General features: G+C 37.4%; 1 protein-coding gene across 1 annotated transcript; it reads left to right on the top strand.

The window, feature by feature from the left end:
• Window positions 1–2,675: 2,675 nt before the first annotated feature.
• Window positions 2,676–19,085, top strand: LOC127653247 (myozenin-2-like). The gene is made up of 6 exons (XM_052139871.1): window positions 2,676–2,804; window positions 3,919–4,005; window positions 7,921–8,087; window positions 8,244–8,358; window positions 13,892–14,075; window positions 16,145–19,085. Exons 2-6 carry the CDS (start codon window positions 3,924–3,926, stop codon window positions 16,398–16,400), a joined length of 804 nt encoding a protein of 267 aa, XP_051995831.1. The 5' UTR covers window positions 2,676–2,804; window positions 3,919–3,923; the 3' UTR covers window positions 16,401–19,085.
• Window positions 19,086–22,696: the final 3,611 nt, after the last annotated feature.

Below are 22,696 nucleotides of genomic sequence, written 5' to 3'. Positions count from 1 at the left end.
TTTCTGCAGTGCGCATCCTCGTCAAGTATTTTGTAAAATGTTGATCTGGATACTAAAGGATATTTGTTGACTTGATTTGTCAAGTGTATGTTCTGAGACAGAGGGAAGCTTTAAACTGATTTTGATCAAATAGTTCAGTATTACAGTAATTAATGTAAGATATGTTTGCATTTTATTTCCTTCATTTTACAGCTCCACTCTCTGTGTATGACTGACACAAGACCATGCTTTTCACTTCTATTAAAGTAACATGTTTAAAACTCTTTATGAATACAGTTTTTTTTTTATTGTTTTATATATATAATATATATAATTTTATTTTATTTTTATTTTTTTTGTCTAATTTAATATCTAGAAAAAATATGCTGCACAGCATAGAGAGCCTTCTTTCACCCCTTTAGTCGTTGATCAGTTGCGGTCTTATTATATAATGGTTGTGAGGCTTGGCTCGACTCAATATCTTGTACTTGTCATGCAACTGACCTATCTGGCTGCTGACTTTAAAGACTGAACCATGTTCAAAATAGAGTTCTGCAATTAAGCTGCCATTTGGGATATAAACTAGAGCAAACATGTAAATTGCAGTCTACAATTCCAGTTACACTGCCTGGCCAAAATAAAGTAAATGACCAGTTCCTTAAGAGCCTATGATTGGATCATTATTGCAATTATTAATATGTTTCAGCTGGCAACAATTCTTTTAACCCTAACTGATGCAGTATGTAGCTTCTCATTTCTAAAACAGCCATGTTCATGTGGTCTGATGAGACCAGATTTACCCTGTTCCAAAGCAATGGATACAACAGGCTAAGACACATGAAGCGATGCACCCGTCATACATAGTGCTCACTGTAAAAGCCTCTGGAGGCAGTGAATCTGGGGTTGCTTCAGTTGGTCAGGTCTAGGCTCTGCAACCTTATGCGGCATTACTGAGGCTGCAAAGTCAGCTGACTTCCCATATGTACAGAATAACCATGTTATCCCATTAATGGATTTTTTCTTCCCTGACGGCACGGGCATATTTCAGGACGGCAATGTTCAAATTCATCAGGCTCAAATTGTGAAAGAGTGGTTCAGGGAGCATGAGGAATAATTTTCACACATGAATTGGCCCCCACAGAGTCCTGACCTTAACCCCATTGGAAGTCTTTGGGATGTGCTGAAGAAGACTTTACGGATTGGTTCAACTCCCGTCATCAATACAAGATCTCAGCCAAATATTAATGCAACTCTGGATTAATAAATGTTGAGAAGTTGCATAAGTTTGTCAAAACAATGCCATGACAAATACGCATGGTACTCCAAGCTAAAGGTGGTCCAACTTGTTTATTTTGTCCAGGCAGTGTATTTTGCATTAGAATCATCACAATAAATAATTATTAATGAACAGTATAATTTAAATGTGTAAATGTACATAGATTGATCTGAAAATAGTGGTACTAGTAGTGCAAGGAAACCAGTGATCACCCTGTAAAATTATTTCAATCATTTAAAACAAGCAGTTCATTGCTCACATTTGCTGTATAATGTTATTGATTATGTCATATGAGATTATGTCATATCTCTGGGAGTGACATTTTTGCCTCTGCATGAGGTTGAGGTTGGAGGAAAAAGGTGACAGAATGCTAGACAAAAACTACTTACTAACTCCCTGCTATATTGGCTCAGTTTTTCTTTTCTAAGAAAACAAACTGTAAATGACTGAGCATGGCTCTAGCCATAGCTATTGAGAGTGCGTTGTTAATATCTGAACACTTTGCTGAGTTAATTGATATTGAGATATTAGCACTGGTGCTCCCAAAATTATTTGGACACTTAAAGCTGAAGTATGTAACTTTTTCACTGTTAAAATACTTACTTATATCCCAGCTTAATATACAGAGACAACTGTAATTTAGCCATGCATAGGTTAACTGGAAACACTGTGTCTCTGTGGCACTTTAAAGATTCCTGTGTTTGTCTGGCGGGACTACCTGACTGTTTGAACAACTGCAGGTGAGGTCATATTCAGAAAGCTGTTTTGAAAACATTGTTTAGTTTTGCAAGTCCGTACGGTGTTTCTAGTTTTGCTGAAATTGCATACTTAAGCTGTAAGTCACACTTAAAATGCAGGAATTGCATTTAATGGGTGGTATCGGCATACAAATGATGCAAGACCCTTTATTTCAGAACTAATTTCACTTTTTCTAGCCATCTTTGCAACTTTTAACCTACTGGTCGCAAGGTGATTTTAGATGTAGGAAGTCAGTTCATACACCTCAAGTTCACACAGGTGTGATGGACATTAAATATGCTTTGACAATTTAAAATAAACGCCACCTTGTTTGAAATTGTGTTATTTATGCAATAACATTCATACATTTAAGTATCCAAATACTTTTTGAGGCCTCTGCACATGAGAGAACATAGTCAAGGTAGCACCTTCACCTTCACAGCATAGGATTCACATTAGACACTAGGCCAAAATCCTCACCAAATTGAAACCTGAATATTAAACCTCAATGTATGATCTGTACAAACACAGTGAAGTCATATCCAGAGCAACACCCGTTGTCTCCGTTACTCTCAAAATGTTAACGTATGTCTGTTTGTGTGAGTTCAGTGCTATTTATAACAGCATGGCAGTGAAAATGGATGAACCAACAGCTGACACTCCTTCCTCCACCCTTCACTCACCTTACCCCCCTGTCCTGCTTGGCCAGAGCCCCTCAGTCCCAAGTCAGAGAGAGATCCAACACAGGTTGCACTTTCCAGACCCTACTTTCCTCTCTTAAAGGATACTGACACAACCTGACATATTGCAGGTAAGGACATCCTGCTTCAAGTGCTTATGCAGCAGGAATATGTGGGTTGTGTGTACAGTGGGTAAATGGTCCTATCATTGTTCTATCAATCTTAATTACATATAATGACATATACAGTAATGCTTCAAACCAGGAGTGTAAGGTTTCAATAGCAATAAAGTTAATTAGACCAATGATTCTGTGGATATATTGTGATAGTAATCATTGATTGCAAGGTGTTACTGTATTTGCATGTGTGTTTAAATTGTGTATTTAACACCTGAAATATATTAAAAGAACAAAATAACTATATGCATTCTGAACTAGACTTTATAATTGGGTTTCTGTTTGGAACAAAAATTATACATATTGGGGAAATAACAAAAGTGTATTTATCCTTACTAACACAAAAAGTGTACCATGGTACTAAAATGGGTTTTGGACATAGAAATTGTGTTTTTGTTTGTTTGTTTGTTTACATTTATTATGGTAGTACCATGTACTGTGACAATACCATACCATAGAAGTACCATGTTTTTTTGTTTGTTTTTTAAGTATATGGTACCATTCATGACTATGGTGTGCATCAAAGTACCATGGTACTGCCATAGTAATTTGATGTAATAAATTAGGTTTATTATTGCCTTTTTTCTGAATCTTTTCCTGCTGTAGTGGTTAATATGCAGCCCAACTTTAGCTGGACTTTAACACGTGTGGCAAGTATTCACATATGTATCAGGACAGTAATACATGTGGACACAAACTGCCACCTTACCCTCTCCAACTGGTAGACTTGCATGGTGACATCACAGCCTTTGGTGGCAACGTCCTGTCCAGTTAGGTCTATTTCAGGCATATTGATTCACAGTCCCCTGCAGAACAGTATAGGGTGTGCTGCCTTTGCTCGGACGTCATGTTTAATTGCTTGTGGTTATTTAAAGGGATGTGCTAGTGTCAGCCTTCCAGCAGGTGTAATAAATTTCACCCACTGGACTATGAATGTGATAACTCTATGTGTTTGTGTAAGAGTGTTGTTGGAACTGTGTTTTCTTTTATATGTTAACAGGTGTGAGAATGTAAGGGACAAAATGTGTAGGCCATACATGCACATTCCCTAATTTTATGTTTTCCACAGACAACATGTCTCAGCATTCTCTGATGTCAACACAGGAGAGGAAAATGCAGGCGGCTGCCATTTGTAGAGAGATCCATGCCACCAATGGTAAGAACAATGATTCATTACCACCCTCTTATATATATACAGTATATATATATATATATATATATATATATATATATATATATATATATATGTTGAACACTAGGACAAAGAGACGCCCTAGATGGTGGTTTCAATATGCATCCTTTGTTGGGCAGCAGGGCAGCATTTGCCATTGACTAACCATTTTAACTAACCATTGGCACAAATGGTTTCTACGATCTACTTAGGTTTAAGATGTTTTGGTGAAACACTGCCCAGCTATTTTCCTTCAGGTGGTTCTCTTCAATCAGGGTTTCCACAGTCATGAAAAACCTGTAAATATCAGGAAATCTTAAGATTTCGTTTTTTAAGGCCTCATAAAGTCATAGAAATGAACACATTTTTGATAGCGAATATGCATTTTTCTACAGGAGTTAAGCTCTACAATACTTTCTCGGCTAGCTACTGAAGCTTGTATAGAGTAAAACTTGCTCATAAGGCATAGTGCTGTTTGAAATATTCTTGTGAGTTTGTTCTTTTCAATGAATCGGTTACACTTGTTCACAAAATGGTCTAAATTATTCATTTTTTAATATGTTTGTGTCCACTTAAAAATACCTTTCCAGTAATCACATGGAAAGTTTACTCCTTAACAGTAATTAGAAAGTTTTGCTGCTGAAATTGGGTTGAGCTTACCAGAAATCAAAGCACTGCCTCCCAGTGGCTTAAGCATTGAAGAGCAGTCATTGTACTGTATACCTTGTATGCACCGTAAGTTGCTTTGGATAAAAGTGTCTGCCAAATGAATGAATGTAAAATGTAAAGTAAAATGTTCCAGAACCCAGACATTGGCTCAACTTTGCTGTGTTTCTGACAAGTGGCATCTCCCATTAGACATTTGTGCATCTGTCCAAGTGTGATTACCTTATCATGTGGCGTGACCGGAAGCAGGTTGCATCAGAGGCATTGGAGACCTAAGTTCTCATCCTGCATTTAAACCAGGAAGTAATTTTATGTGAATAATCACTGATGAGCGCTATTTGGAGGTTTCGTTTTTCCTTTAAGATTAACAATTCACTCCACTGATGGTTAGGTTTAGTGTTGAGATTTGAGTTTGGGGGTAGAGCACAGCTAAAAACAACTCTCTTTAAAGCTCGCCTGTGGGCTCTTCTGTGGGCATTTAATCATAAACCAGAGCACATACATGCCCTTATGTTCAAAAATACTTCGTGCTTCGGCCACTGGGGGCAGTGTTTGCATTCCGGTAAGCACAGGCTGAGTTTAGCTTAAGAAAAGTCAAACTACTGTTTCCAAATGTACTGTGAGAACAGTCTGTCAATTTCCCTGTGAAATGTCCACAGAGTGGCACCAAAATAGTGTAGTGATTTTAGTTGTAAATGAAGTCAACAAGAATGCACATTTTATTAACTCTAACCCACACCCCATCCTTAAACCTAACCAACAGTGGAATAAAAACGTAACTTTAGACAGTTAAATTCACACTTGAATTGATGCAAAAATGTCTAATTTAGGAAGGCACTTATCAGTTATTTGACTGAACAGGGTTGATTTTATCACAGCAAAGAATGCAAAAGAAGTGCTGCACAGGGTGTGAAATCTCGGTGCTCTTTGGTTGCTTGGGATAATTAAGCTCAAAAACAAAAATGATTAAATATTCCAAAATACTAGAATTGTGTAGAAAAAAGTTAAAAAGCCTTTATTAAATCATGGCTTTTAGCAGTAAAATTGGTGACAGATACACATACGCGTTGTGGCTTAAGCCTTTTAACTTTCGTAAGCAACACATTGATTTCTTGTGTGATCATGTTTGGAATCCTGTTTAATTAATATTACTACGCCCTATTCTGTTTGGTCATATTTTACCACAATCAACTGGAACACAATGCAAAACAAACACACACATAAATAAATGAAACTAACACAGAACACAACACACACACACACACACTCAAGCACGCATGCACACAACAAGAACAAAGTTTGAGTTGTTTGTTTTATGCACTAATTTAATTTTCACAGTTAATTGCTGATCATTTCTGTTTACTACTATTTTCTTGACATTATTATACATTTTTTGTTTGAAATAAATATATTTATTTTATGTATTCTTTTTGTAACACCTGGTCAGGTTTGACTAAGCATAATGTGAAATTATTGCAAAAACTGACATTTCAAAACACTTAAAAAAAACATATGCTAAACTTTGACAAATAATAGTTTGATAATGTCTAAACATACTGTATATCTTACAGTTATGCATAACTTGTAAAATGTAGAATGACTAGTAAGTGGCTGCAAAGAATACTGCAGCCATCTACTGGCTATTAATGTCATAACATGATTTTCAAGTCATGTTAATTTTTTCACCAGGTGGCAGGAATCTGCCCCCAGCACATCACATATTCTCATACTGTATTTCCTTTATTTTTAAATTCATAGAAAATGATATGTAAATATGTAACAAACATAAGTTAAAAACATTAAATCCCCAAATAAGTGCATAATTGTATTGTTTTTACTTCAGGGAAAAATAAATGTTATAATTTCTCTCTCAAAAAAAAAAAGAATTACACCTGTAAAGTGTCCGGTCAAAAATGACTGCAAACAGCAACATAAGCAGCTGTGCTTGATCAGAATAGGAGGGTTAAACAGCTACATACTGTAAATGCAACAAGCATTTGTACATTAACCCATTAACACCTGATTAAAAACTGTTTACATTTGTGCCTTGCAATCTGTAGTGTTTTGATTTATAATAAATTATACTACCATACCCTCCAGTGCTAATTAACAAACCCATAGAGATGTATTACTACTGCGTACAACTAACACTTTTGTAGTTGCCTGTTTGAAATTATATTTAGAGGCTCGGACAACTGATCGGCTAGTGGTTGAGTGCAAGTCCGTTCTTGACAGCTGTGAGAACATACCAGCAGGATATGCTTTCATCCTTTGATATGCCTGTAAGATCTCTCTGAGTGACCTGCATTACAGCCTTCAATGGTAACTTGGTTTGAGCTTTTAAAGACAGCTGACAAATAAGTGTACTGTTGCTAAAATCAAGAATAAAAGATGAGACAAAAAAAAATCAAACGTATTTGATTTCTTAATTAATTTATTAATAGAGTTAAGAATGCCTTAATCATTTAGCCTAACTATTGTTCCATAGGGACAGGCCATGCAACTCAAATGCTATATTAGCAAAACACACTGAGCTACTACAGTTTAGAAAGTATAGCCGTTACATTTAATCCTTGCTTTTCATGATGTATTCCTGTAAATTGGGCCACTTTTTGACATTAAGATCAAAAAGTTCAAGTTGAGCTTTATTGTCATTCCACTATATGTAGAAACAAAATGCCGTGCCTCACAGGACCTCAGTGCTACATATATAGACATACACATATCTAGCCTAGACCTACATGTAACTACACATAGTGCAACAATACAGACAGTGCAAAAAGGGCAAAGGACATTAAGGGCCATAAATACACAAAGTATACAACGCAATAACAGAGAGGGCAATAGATTTTCAGTCCTTGTAAACATATGTGTCCCAGGTGAACCTAATGGGGCAGTGGTGGCTCAGTGGTTGAGGCTCAGGGTTACTGACCAGAAGGTTGGGGGTTCAAGCCCCAGCACCACCAAGATGCCACTGTTGGGCCCTTGAGCAAGGCACTTAACTCCAGGTTGCTCCGGAGTTACATGTCGTGTAATAAGTGCACTGTAAGTTGCTTTGGATAAAAGCGTCTGCCAAATGCATAAATGTAAATGTGAACCTAGATAGCAGCAAGAGGTTAAAGTGTCTAGTGGGGTGGGACTGGGGGTGTGTAATGTTCTACACTAACTGACCTGCATGCACCCTAATGCACCCTAATGCACCCTAATGTACACTAATGATGCTCTCTTCCACAGAACCAGAGATGGATCTTGGAAGGAAGGTTAGTGCACCAAAGGAAATAATGTTGGAAGAACTTTCCTTAGCCTCAAACAGGGGCTCTCGTCTCTTCAAGATGCGTCAGAAACGCTCAGAGAAATATACCTTTGAAAGTATTCAGAATGAAGTCAACATACAACACAGTGTAAGTGATGTAATGTTATTTAACAGAAAACAGAAGGCTAAAAATAGTGTGCTATTATGAATATTTACTTTACAATTTACAAAAAGTACCTTTTTTTGATCATTTGATTGTTACTGATTCATCCATTTCCAAAAATGTTCGTCACATGCTTCACAGAGTGATGCCATTCCTCCAGGTCAAAATCCAGAAATGACAGACATTTTAAGTAATGCAAATGGTCTTGGAGTTGACCAGGCCCCAAAAACATCCAACCCTGAAAGTATTGCCCCAGGTTAGTGCACAGCAATTTTTTAAGAATGTGTTGACAGATGCAACAGATAGACTTCATCACAACTGAGGTGTAATCACACTCAACTTTAAGCATGCAAAATTACTTCTGACTTCTCATGCAATAATGTCAACAGGATATGATGCCATGTTCTGCATATAACACACAATAAATAATACATAAAAATGCTAAAATAATAGCATTTACTCCACTTTTGCACCACACTGCAAACTATGCGGCTTTGACGTTTGTATAATTTTTATTGAGCCAAAAGGTCCATGAAGGAAGTTGTGATCTTGGCTACTCAAATTTACAGGCCAGAATTTACCAAACTTGAACTTTGATATGTAGCAAAACATGAAACTTCTTGGTAGGAGCTTGCATTTCTGATTTATTGCAAAATATTTAGTTGAAGTTTAGAGACAGAAATGGCATACAAACGTTAAACCCAATTCAAAAGTTTAGTTTAATTTAATTCAATTCAAAAGTTTAGCAGTATTTACAGTTTTTTTTATAGATTGGAGCAAAGGCTACACACTACACTTTTTACATCTGTGCAAACAGTGACTGTAGTGCCCCCACAGGAAGCTTGTTAAGTATTTCCTGTCATTTTAATAGTGGCACAGTGCAGCATCTGTCTATGATAGCATCTCAAACAGATCATGTCCTTTAAACTCCCATGTCCTGATCTAGCCTTTGGCCTTAGTCACCCTTTCGAGATTGGAGGATGAGCACACATATACAGTATATCATGTTGTTTGTTTTGCTGCTTTGAGGGAGGCTTTATTTGAAGTGGGTGTGGACCAGATATGGTATGCAAACCAGTGGATTCACAATGATTTGAATGTTTGATAATAAATGAAAAAGATTCAAAGGAAATGCAATTTCAATGTGTGAGAATGAATGTTGCATTGATATCAAAGCGACTATGGAGCTTAATTTATTAGTAATGGTTTAATGTACTGCCAAAACTAAATTTTAAGCACTTCTGTCTATTTACATCTTGCAGCTTTTCAAATATACTTTTGTTTTCAAGCTGCCCATTAGAGCAGTTTTGGGCAGGGGAAAAATGTATAGCAAAACAAGCCGTTGTAGAACTGCTTTTCCTAAAACAACATTTATTGGCTTTTTGAAAGAAAACTTTATATATAATAACATTTTTCTGTTTTGTCCAGCTTTGCAGCTTATTCTGGCATAGAACCACCCACTTAGGCCATGTCCACACTAATCTGTTTTCATTTGACATCATCGGTTCTCTTGCAGTAATGGAGAGTAATGCTGCATTTTTTTGATGGAGGAAAATGGCATTCTAGTGTGGATGAGTGGTGTTAACATAGCGAAATAGATACATTTTTGTTTGAAAACGCATCTATTATTGTGGACATGGCCTAAGACGAAAGACTATCGGACTGACATGTAAAGCGATCAATTGAAGTTTGTTTTATTTTTTACGTGTTATTAAGGGGTAGGCTTGTCTGAAAACGTGTATCATAATAAAATACTAGAGTGGATAAATCTTGGTTGGTCCACTACCAGCTGTACAGAAAACAAACATAGGCCACCTCTCAAAACAAACAAAGCCTGCAATCCTAACACCCCGCTTCCTTGTGGAGACCACCTCTCACCGCGCCAACTCACAGAGGTTTCCGAACTACAAAAGGAGTTTGCGGACATGTTTTCTCCTCTACCGGGCCGCACAAACATCATACAACACCACATCGAGACCGAGCCGGGCGTGGTGGTACGTTGCCGCCCCATCGCTTGCCTGAACATAAAAAGAAAGTAGTTCGGGAAGAATTGGACGTGATGCTTGAGATGGGAGTAATAGAAGAATCCCACAGCGATTGGTCCAGCCCGGTCGTCCTTGTTCCCAAGGACGACCGACGGGTCTGTACGTTTCTGTGTGGATTATAGAAAAGTCAACGTGGTGTCTAAATTTGACGCATACCCAATGCCCCGTGTTGATGAACTGCTCGATCGGTTAGGTACTGCTCGGTTTTATTCGACCTTGGATCTAACGAAGGGTTATTGGCAGATCCCCTTGACACCAATATCCCGTGAAAAAACGGCCTCCATGAGACGCTGAAACGTGGCACCAGCCACGTTTCAGCGTCTCATGGATAGGATCCTCAGACCGCATACTGCTTACGCCACCTCCGACAGGCATCACGGAGCCGCTGGGCGAACGCAAACGGGCGGTCAGACTTATCCAGTTCATAGCCCGGAAGAGCTGACGATTTTCTTCCGGGTTCCGACCAACCCGTTGCAGGATGGCTTTCCTCAGGTCTGCATAGGCCAGGAGGCTTGTTGCCGGAAGTTGTTGCGCCGCGAGTTGTGCTTCCCCGGACAAGAGAGGGACTAGGCGGGCTGCCCACTGGTCTTGTGGCCAACCCCAAATTTCCGCCGTACGTTCAAACAAATCGATGAACGCCTCTGGATCATCTGCCGGCCCCATCTTCTGTAACGCGGGCGGGGGCAGTGTGGCGCGGGTACACTACAATTGTACAGAGTGGTTATCTGTGTTACCGTAGACTTTCTGTCTGCTTGAACCAGTCTGGCCATTCTCTGTTGACCTCTCACATCAACAAGGCATTTCCATCCACAGAACTGCCACTCAATGGATGTTTTAGCCACCATTCTGAGTCTAGAGACTGTCGTGAAAATCCCAGGAGATCAGCAGTTACAGAAAAAACTCAAATCAGCCTGTCTGGCACCAACAATCATGCAATGGTCAAAATCGCTGAAATCAAATTGTTTTCCCCATTCTGGTGGTTGAAGTGAAAACTAACTGAACCTCCTGACCCGTATCTGCATGATTTTATGCATTGCACTGCTGCCATATGATTGGCTAATTAAATAATCATCTGAATAAGTAGGTGTACAGGTGTACCTAATAAAGTGCTCAGTGAGTATACAATTCAGCTTGCACATACACAGGACTCTATTTTCGTGAGTTTGCAAAGCGCAGCGCTACGCGGTATGATCGGGCACAACATGTTATCCAATTTTCGTAAGTGTGCTAATTCCTAGCACAATATTTGTGTCAGCGTAAAGCACAAGTGGGCTTGGGTGGGAGTTTTTGCAGTATCTGTGGGTGCATGCACGCAAACTGTGAGTGTATTGTGTGTTAATGAAGTGCCCCAAAGCACAATTCGTTATTTCTCTAAAATATTGATCAGTTTCAAACACGCCTTATCGCTTTATGTGCATAATTTCCCAAAACCCACTTGCACAGTGCCTGTCCTAGCCTTTTGGGCTCCCTAAGCAAAAATGTATGTGGGGGCCCCTATCAGTATGTTCATAACACTACTTATAATGTCTTTGACAGTGTGGGGCCCCCTGGCGGATCGGAGGCCCTAAGCAACTTGCTTAGTTTGCCTATAGGGAGGATCGCACTGCACTTGTGCCTGCTTGCACGAACATACCAACATTTCATGGTCATGCCCACTGACTTTGTGCTTATGACTTAAAGCATAGTGCTGTGCTTCTAAGTGCCACTGAGTCCTCCTTAAAACCAGCAACCATGGCACCTTTTTTATATTGCAAACATAAGCTGCCTCAGTGTGCTGGCCTGTGAAAACAGTGCCTTTGAAATTTCCCCTGCTGGTAACTATTCTCCCAGGGCTAGTGGGCTGGCCAGACCCTCAGGGTTAAGCACATACATTTTGTATTGCTTCCTTGAGGCAGGACAACTCAAGAAGAAGATTATCCACAGCACAAGGGTGATACGTGACAGAACACCCACATTATATATCTGTTGTTTTGGGCTTGCTGGCCCTGCCAGTGAACAGCAATTTGAGGGATACTCTTTTTGAAGGGTCCCCCTGACTCCTTCCACTGCATGTTTTAGCACCTTGTGAAGACAGACCAGTGCTTAAAATAGTACTACATTACTGTAGTAGCTCACAGTACAGTAGCAGTAGTTAACAGAGTGCGAGAGCATTCTACAGAGTATAAAAATAACCTAAAGGCAGAGCATAACAATAAGCTAAACATGTCAACACTCAGGGAATAAAACATTCTGTTTGACATTATGGAGAGCATTCATGAGAGAAGCTTATTGTAAGGGGTTATATGAGGAATGGAGTTACAATATTTAACTTCATTTCAGTAGCAATGCAAACAAAAGGGATCAACAAAATGCCAAGAACTGGACAGCACAGTGTTCTTTTAATGATATTGACCTTAGGACCTCATGGTAGATCCAATATTTATTTTTTATTTTTTTGCTATTGAAATTTAGGCTGTGAGGGATAGACATGCAGTCTGTTTAGAGGGTGGGACTGTTTAATATTTTCATCTCATTCATTCATATGTCATGAATTTCAAAGAAATCCATTTGACAAAAAACTCCCGAAAACATGGATTGTAATAATTCGAATTTTCTAGAACATTTGGTTATAACATCTTGAACAGACTATCATGACATTATATTTTTGTATCCATCACATTCCAGCACAATATGCAGATCTGAAATGTATGCTCTAATCATATATGTGCTTTTCCATAGACATTCAGTCTAATTTTCAGTTCACGCACCACCCCCAAAGAATCTCTCGGCCTCTGAGTGGACTAGAATCTCAATCTCGATCATATTTTACTGATGCTTTGTTTAGCATGCTTTTCCTACTGGATGGCATATTTTGTTCTGGACATCTAAAATATAGCATTTGATTATGCAGCCAAGCAAGCTCACAGACAATTGCACTGACACTGGCTACTTGGGACTTACAGCAGCAATGACTGGTATGTAAAAGAGACATTTGTACTTGATGACTTGCAGAAATCACATTGCACATTGTGATTCTTTTGAAAATCTTTTGAACTGTGATATTAGGGTGGGGGTGGGGGGTTATAGTCACTGACTTTTATATTCATATTAATATTTCTACCCCATTATCTCTGGGGTAGAAATATAGCCCCCCCCCCCCCCTAATATCAATGAAAATACTTCTATCCCAGCTTAAAAAGCAGAGACAACTGCAATGAAGGCAGCCTGATCAGCCTGACATAACAACACAGTCATTACTTTTGGAGTACCGTTTGGTGACGTTATTGGCAAATAAATTACACACCTCTGCTTTAAGTTATAAAGGCATAAAAGTCACCATTATTTAAAATAAAATGCAATGATTCTGTGTAAATTCAGAAGGTAATAAACTACCGACAAAGCTCTTAATCTGATCAAAATAGCTAGTATGTCTCCATGGATTGTGATATTATATAGACCAGACTACATCCTTTTTTCCCCATGAAGACAAAGAAGGCCATGTGTCTCCTTGACCTGTGGGTGTCTCATTCTATTTCCACTGATAAGGCTCATATTTCATGTCCTAACACTTGCTTTGTCATGGTATGTGTGTGCTGTTTCTTCCTCTTGAGCAGGATTGTATGCTCTTTATCTCTACAGTAAATGTATTACAGTTTATCTACTATTTTTAGCCAGTGACTAAGTTGTTTTCAGTATACAACCCATATTGCTTCTAGTTCATGGACCAATTCATGGTCACAAGCTGTTTTTAAAATCTTCCAATAGGTTATGGTGGTCACTTAAATGATGTTCCATCAGAGAAGTTCAACAGTACAGCAATGCCCAGATCCTATCAGTCCCCCTGGGGACAGGCCATCATTAATGACCCTTCTCTAGTCGATACGCTGGTCACTTGTATGCCTGAACCTGAGCCCAGGAATGAGATACCGAAATACAAGAGCTTTAACAGGTTTGTACAATTTCTGTAAATGTCTATGAAATAACCATATTAATAAGTGATCTTTAAAGAAAATTTGGTAACACTTTAAAATAAGTTTAGTTAAGAACATCAGTTTACATGAACTAACAATGAACAATACTTTTACAGCATTTATTAATCTTGGTTAATGTTAATTTCAACATGTTATTATGAACTAACATGAACTAACAATTAACAATTTCATTTTTATTAACTATCATTAACAAAGATTAATAAATGATTAGTTCATGATACCTACTACATTAACAAATGTTAATGAATGGAACCGTAATGTAGAGATTTACTGAAAAATGTTATTACTTTCTAAATAAAATGTCCGGTAATTTTGTGCAATATTCATCCGTACGTTACTCCTAAGAAAGAATGTTTGTCTTTGTTATCTTTCATCAACTTGCTCAACCTGTTTCCTCTTTGGCAGGCCTCAGAATATCCTGTTTCAATCTTGTCATATTACGGAAGTAAAATGTTACAGATGCAGTTTTATGTATACATGCAACATTTTGGAATATTTGAATTAGAAACTTTAGACAGCCAGATAACTTGGAGTCTGTTGAAGTGGGTTAAAAAAAAAGGGGCGGTTTACACAACAAAGTTTTCAACTGAAAACGGAAACTTTTTAAGCGTTTTGGCTGTTCATTTACACGACAATGGCGTTTTGGTGCCTGAAAACGTTTAATAACGGGATTCAAAGAGCACGTTTTTGAAAACGATGCCTTTATCATCTCTGTGTAAACATACAAAAACACACATTTGTGAAAACGATGACGTCATGCGCACGCATATTACATGTTCAGTCTATAGGCATGCGATATATCATTCAATTGCTAGTTTTATTGGGGAAGTGGTCTGGTGATAAACAAAAAAAGTTTCATTTTATAAATGATTTTAAACAATACTGTAATATTTGTATAAGTGCAAAAAGAAAAAAGCTTCTAGGGCTTGTAATGGTGTTTGCAAATTCAAAATTGATAGATAAATGGCATCTTATTCCTTTGTTAATTTGTTTTGTTTTATAATACTCTGGCATTATTTTTATTTGTTTACATTTTCTAGATCTTATTATTTGAATCTCTGAATCCTTTGTACCTGTGATGGTAATTATACAATGTTGATTATGTGGAATTATCTCTTGACGTTATGTATGTTAATATGCAGTTTAAATAAAAAAATATCTATAGGCATGCACTCACGAGTATTTCAAAACAATGCGCGAGACATTTAAAACTACAATGGCGGACTGCAGGACCGTGTTTTTGCTGCTCAAGTAATAAGTGCACTGTTTCTGACTAATAATAATACAGCATGTTTAGTCGTTTTCGTGGATCCGTGTGAACGCGAAAATGTTCAAAAATACAAAAGGAAAACTTTTCCGTTTTTAGTACATCATTGTCGTGTAAACGTACCCTAAACCTAAAACAGCCTGATCTCATAAAATTTTTTTTTGCAAAATTACATAACATGGTTCGTTAAAAATATCGCAGCAGTTCTGGAGTTAAATGTCCACTAAAAGAGTGTTAAATCTTCTCCTAAACAGATGAGGTTCTTAAGGGTAATGCTCTATTGAGTTTTAAATCAACAAAACTGACCCCCCCCCCTACCCTGAACCCTAAACCTAATCGATATTGTCAAAAAATGTGAGAATTTCTTTTTTAGAAAATGTGTGATTTCTGAAGCAGCCATTTCATTTTGTGGTGCTTCAATTACACTTTTGGCTCACGGCCTTGCGCTCTATTAGTTGAGTTCTGTGCACCTTGCTCGTGCTTGAAAAAGCTTGTGCGTATCGCCTTACAAGTCATGGACAATAATACGTTTTTTGAGCATTGTGGGAGGAACAGAGTGAAAAGAAATTGTTTATGATAACTGATAATCGTTGATTTACTCTTGATTTCTGTGAAAGTTAATAACAGTCATTGTTGCATATTGCAAAAATGTAGGTACTGTATATTAATGTGATTCTATGAGACCAGGTTGACCTACAGTAAATACTCTTGTTCGTCTTAGTGTTGATCCCCTGTAAACTCTCATTCCTTTAATTCCAGGGTGGCGATTCCATTTGGTGGCTTTGGCAAGGCGCCCAGCAGCCCTGTTAAACCTCTTGATGTGGACCTTGGCCACGGCATTCCCAGTCCCTTACCAAAAGCACCTGTAGTTGACCCCGTGATCAAGCGGCCCACATTCAACCGAACAGCCTCGGGCTGGATTGCTGACAGTGCCCCTCTCATACTTCCTACTGTCCTACTTGAGCCCATATCATCCATGTCTTCCACATTTATACCTGAGTCAGATGAGCTCTGAGCATCATCCCAGTTCTCGTGCTGTTCATCGTCACTGTAATACAAGAGGCACTCTCAAAGAATTTTTATAATAACTAATATTGTTGCATGGTTGAATCAGACTAGGCCAGGAATTACAGTTTATTACTGATATTTCTTTTTATTGTCTTTGAAGAACACAAATGGCCCTTGGTGCAAACAACTGATACACAGTTGTCAATAAATAATTGATCCCAAAGGTGAAACTTGCACTCAGTCTAAAGTAAGGCATACTTTCTACCAAACAATTGTTTCTGCAGCAACGGAATTCTGTTCCGTGGATGATTGGAATTGTCTCCTAAAGTTTAAGTTCCACATAAAAATTCAAATAGATCTATAAGATGCCAACTTCACAAAACTTATGCAACCCAAATATGGGCTTACTGATATATACCTGTATAAACCTGTACATATACATGTAGAAATGGCTGGTGACATCAACATATACAGTATATTTTAATTAATTAATAAAAAAGTTTAATGAACTTATGAAAATGTTATATGTATTTTCAAATCTTTCAAATGACAGTCACAACAGCTTTATGGCTTTGTGCTACTGTCAGGATCCTGTCACAACCACTTGCTTTGTTTATAGTTCCTGGGTTGCCAACTCTGGTTTCCTGGTTTGACTGAGATTTTGATGACATAGTCTGAATCAATCACGCATGCATTATTTGTATTAGTAGCCTTAACATCTTAATTGTGCAACACCCTATCAACTGTTTGATTTAAACCCCACAATGAAAATAATTATCTGTTTTTCTGCATGCTTACACCAATTAAAGTGGCATAGAAAATTTCAAAAGACACACATACACTATGGCCAAGGTTTTTCCTGGGTCAAAAATGGTCTTCAGTTGTAGTTCACCTACATTTGGTCATCCATACGCTCAAAGTTGGTTGGTTACATAATTGCAATTATTTAATAACTAACAAAATAATTTGTATGTTTACATATATATTTAAACGGATCTATTGAAGTTATTTTGATAACCTTTTCTGATGAAAAATTTGGAGTTAAGTATTAAAGAGAGCTAAGAAGGGTGCATGTGGAATCTTTTAGAAGGGGAACTAGAAAATGGGAACCTGACATATTGTTGAAACCTATGTATTGGAACATGCAACTAACAATGACTGGAATTTTCATCATACTCTTTATTTATAACTATATTCCATAATGTCAGGGGGCCTGGGTAGCTCAGCGAGAATTGATGCTGACTACCACCACTGGAGTTGCGAGTTCGAATCCAGGGTGTGCTGAATGACTCCAACCAGGTCTCCTAAGCAACTAAATTGGCCCGGTTGCTAGGGAGGGTAGAGTCACATGGGGTAACCTCCATGTGGTCGCAAGTAGTGATTTTCACTCACAATGGGATGTGTGGTAAGTTATGCGTGGATCGCAGAGAGTAGCATGAGCCTCCACATGTCGAGTCTACGCAGTGTCATGCACAATGAGCCACATGATAAAATGCATAGATTGAGAGTCTCAGAAGCGGAGGCAACTGAGAATTGTCCTCTGAAACCCGGATTGGGCATTCCAAATGAGGAAATAAAAATAAAATAAAAACTTCATAACTGATCTCTTGCCAAGAAGATTAGCTAATCCTAACTATGTACAAACAAAATGAAGTAAACAAGTATTATGGGAGTTACGTATGCAATAATGTATAAAAGCTTCTGAATTATTTTGTTCGGTAGAGTCTCTATTGAAAAAAGATCTCTCAGGCCCTATTCTAATAAACAAGATAAAGGAGAAACTGGAGTCAGGCTAGAGTTATTATGCTGCAGCATGAGTCTACATATGTGAGTTAAGTATTCTGGTAAATTGCTAGCATGTAGTGACAGAATACAAGATTCTCAGATTGAGTACTGGGAACCCAGTATTAGTTAGGTAGTTTAGGGAATTTACTTCTATTTTGGGTAGGTTCTGAACATCTCCATGACACTTTTTATTTGACTTTTTTATTTTTTATTTAAAGGTGTACTCCGTAGCATTTGTCTTTGTGTCATCTTGGACTTACACTGACACCTAGTGGTGTGGATGCAGCATAATTTAAAATCAATAATTTTCAGTTTCAGATGCCATTGTAGAAATTAAGTATTCACAGTCAGCCATGATTATTTTAATCCATGAGTGAAAGTGTCAAATAACAGGATGGTTTCTGAGATTAAGTGAGTATTATTTGGCTGGTCATGTGATTCTAACATGAAAGCCCCCATGTGCGGACCCTCTCCATGTAGAATAAAACAGCTTTTATAAGGTTATTGATATGACTAGAGTCATTTTAATGTGAGTGGTCATGATTTAAATGTTTTTAATGAGGAAACATTACTGAGAACACCTGAAGGTGCTATGAGAAATCAAACTAGTGTATTATATGCTTTTATTTCTAAAAGCCCAGTTAAAATGTTCTGACTGTACACAGAGTAAAACACTTTAATGAGTTGGGACTGTGCTTCTAGTGAATAGTTTGTATTCCTTTGATCAGGCTTACTGATTATAAGTCATATCTTGAAATCTCTGAAGGCAAAACATTTGCCGTATATCAGACATCATTAGAACAGAAGGAAAACTTTGCCCATGGAGGTCCAGATTTTAAAGCTCTTCTTTCATTGTTCTTGCCCTGGTCAAAGTTTAACATAGTTCTTGGTTTAACAGCATTCAATAAGGACATCCTCATGGCTAGGGAGGGTTGGGAGGGTTACTTTTGAAATATATTCCACTACAGATTACAGAATACATGCTGTAAAAAGGAATTTGTAATGTATTCCGTTAGATTACTCAAGGTCAGTAACGTATTCTAAATACTTTGGATTACTTCTTCAGCACTGGTATATTTTTTCATTTGTTTTGACTATAAAAACTCAGTACAGTAAGACAAAATACACATGTTAAATATACATTCTCTGAAAAACCTAAATATTTTATGCAGCTGTGTTTCTAAAACAAGATAAATCTAATTTATCTTGTTTTAAGGGTTTTTAGATGTGTTTACATGAAATCAATACAAAAATAATGTTTGCCCTACTATCAAAGGTCTTACTAGAAAAAAAGAATATTTGAAAAAATATAATCATGCCTGGTAACATGTGCATGTAAAATGGCTAGAAATAGCATATAATTTAACGTAAAGCTGACTATTTACACAAGGTTTATTTATATGTCCTGTGCTCCAAACTTACTTCAAACTTACTTCTCTGTCTGCACGTATGAATGTAACACATCATAAGAAATTGTTTCTCCGCTGTTCAAATGCACTTTGGATCACATAATTTATATGTATAAATGTTTTCCAACTGAAAGGACTAAATATTAAATGAAACAAATGACAATAAAATGCAAAGTAATCTCTTCAGTAATCAAAATACTTTTTGAATGTAACTGTATTCTAATGACCAATTATTTAAATTGTAATTGTAGTGGAATAGTTACTTATATTTTGAATTTTAAATACGTAATCCCGTTACATGTATTTCGTTACTCCCCAACCCTGTGGCTAGGTCAGCTTGTCATTCTAAAATATAAACTAGTATTTGTTATGAGAAAACTAATAGTCTACAGCAGGGGGTGCCCAATACGTCGATCGCGATCTACCAGTCGATCGCAAAGGCAATGCTGGTAGATCGCACAAAATTTAAATGTATTTTGTTAAATTTTAATACAAATAAATATAATGTTTTTCCATATTTTTGTTTCTGTCTGACTTGCACTTCACGGGTACATTTTAAACAGGTGAGATTTTTGTTTATTTAGTTGCCATGACAACTAGGTTCGCGCCTTCCAAGGGCTTCTTAGAACAGAGCGCGACATTCCGAAGCTAGCTGTTTTTGATACATTTATTAATTGTGATGTGTAGTTTGAAAAGCCTTGTAATGTTGTTGCATGGCACATTCTTTTCCTCGTCAGTTTGCCTACTGATAATAATGAGATGCGATCAGTTGGGATGCATTTAGCGCTTATAAAGGGCAGAACGTGACATGAATGTAACTACATTTGCTTTGGCAGGCTGAAATTCCAAGCCTTGCTGTCGGAAAAATCTTGAGCAGATTTGTAGCTATGTTTTTTTACTTTACGTTGACTTATCACTTGTCAGCGCCTTAGCCAAGCATGTGGCTCACTTCAAATGCTTGAGTTGGCATTCCTGATAGTTCTTTGTTTCAGGATCCTGACACCCCCATGGTGTCTCTCTTGTTGTGTGTTTTTGTTTTGCCATGTGCTCTAGACCAACTTTGGCAACGTCACAGTGCTTACAATTTTCGAGAAAATCACCCTATGAATGGCTTCCTTATAGCTGTCTCTGCATATTAAGATTGTATAGGAGAAAGTATTTTAAAAATGAAAAAGTTACATACTTCAGCTTAAAGATTAGTCAACATGAACACATTGGTCTGCAGAATTATTAGTGAACTGGTGCAAACGTACCTACTATACATCTGTATGATCGTTCACGTAGACATTTTCCAAGAACATGTCATTCTCTTTGCTTTATTTGTTGTTTAATTGGTTTAGAAAAGGAATCAAATCTACTCAAATACTCTTAAAGTGCCCATTCACTCCAAGCTACTTTAATTGGATAAGCTACTTCACTCATGTGCTGTCTGCAGTGAAAAACATTCATATCATGATTCTTTTATCTGTATTGTGCCCATTAACACTCTTTTATACACCCATTTTTGCAGAAGTATCTATCATCATAAATAACAAGTGTAATTGGTGTATTTTATGGCCGCTTACAGCATATTAGGGCCATTAATGTAGAATGTAAACATGACACATTGCAGCTTATCTACTGCATATATTACTTTATATCATCATCAAGTGGTTAAAACAGCTTCTTTCACTAATCTAGTGTAAATTCTACTAATAGAATGAGGCATTAAGTCATTAACACATGTCATATTAGTTGATGCTTATATGTGTAATCTTGTACATCTTCATATTTACAGTAAATGTTCCTCTAAACACCTCTGACAGAGTTGTGACTGGTGTCTGAATGTTCACAAACCGTATACCGTTGTGACGAGGCAGGCAAAGAATGAGGAAAAAGGTGCAGCTTTAATGCAAATAAAAGATGAACAAAGTAATACAGAATATACCGAAACCAAGCACAGAATATGACAAAACATGCAAGAACTGACACAGGAAACAGGGACAACAAGGGTGTAAATACTCATGGAAAACAAGGAACACCTGGGGAAACAATCAGGGAATGAGAACCAATCAGTGAGAATCAATCAAGGAATAAAACTACAAGGACTACAAAACTAACACATTTACATTTACATTTATTCATTTGGCAGACGCTTTTATCCAAAGCGACTTACAAAAGAGGAAGAACATCAGCGAAACATCTTAGGGAGACAGTGGTACAAAAAAAGTGCCACACAGGAAACACAGGAAACTAAAGAATTCCAATGTAAAAGCACAAAAACAAAAAGACAACAGGGGATATGCTGTCCTGTTTCGAACTTCTTTTTGGAGTGAGAATTCTGGGGTCATTAGTCTTTGATTTTTGTTGGATTACTTGAGAAGAAAAATTGCATAAGTTATTAAGTCTTGCTTTAGGCGTAAACCTTTTGAAATGTTGTTAGAAGCTATTAAGTTTTGTCTTCAGATTAATCTGTCATTTTGCATCTCAAGTAAAATGATTCTGGTTTTAAGGATATTTAGATGTATTTATTTTTCATGCAAAACAAGACAAAAATGGATTACTAAGTAAAAAAGTGATATTTTGCAATGTAATAGCTTTTGCCATTATTATTTTTAGTATGCACTAGTAGTTTAAATCAAATAGTGCATGTCTGTTTGCACTGTATGTTTGTGCCACTATGTTTGTACTCTGCCAAGGTTAGAGTCTCCAGGCCTGACAAATTAAATCTGTTTCCCTGATGCAGCGCAGATGAGTGATGAGTCATGAGTCTCTTGCCTTTTGGTAACTCTGTCTCTTGCATTCTATCAGAAATTCACTGATAGACAGAGCACATGTCCGTCACAGCTCACTGTACCCAGTGCTTCAGTCAGTCTAGCCATTCACCCAGAATAAAATAGGTGTAATGATAACAAAGGGGAATTAGTTGAACGAGAGGTGGCTTTGCCATATTTCAGCATGTAATATGCTTAATATGCATAAAGGTAGAGTGTATAATTGTTAAAGGTAAATAGTAAAATTTCCTATTAGCATCACTAGCCATAACTGCAAAAATAATTACTGTTTCCTTACTCCTGTCCACCACTGGTTGATGAAACGGAGAGATGTCATGCAGAGATGACTCTGCATG

The sequence above is a fragment of the Xyrauchen texanus genome, chromosome 2 (genome assembly GCF_025860055.1).
Source record: "Xyrauchen texanus isolate HMW12.3.18 chromosome 2, RBS_HiC_50CHRs, whole genome shotgun sequence".
Lineage (NCBI taxonomy): Eukaryota > Metazoa > Chordata > Actinopteri > Cypriniformes > Catostomidae > Xyrauchen > Xyrauchen texanus.
Note: the sequence above shows the minus strand (reverse complement) of the source record. Positions and strands in the feature narration are given on the sequence as shown.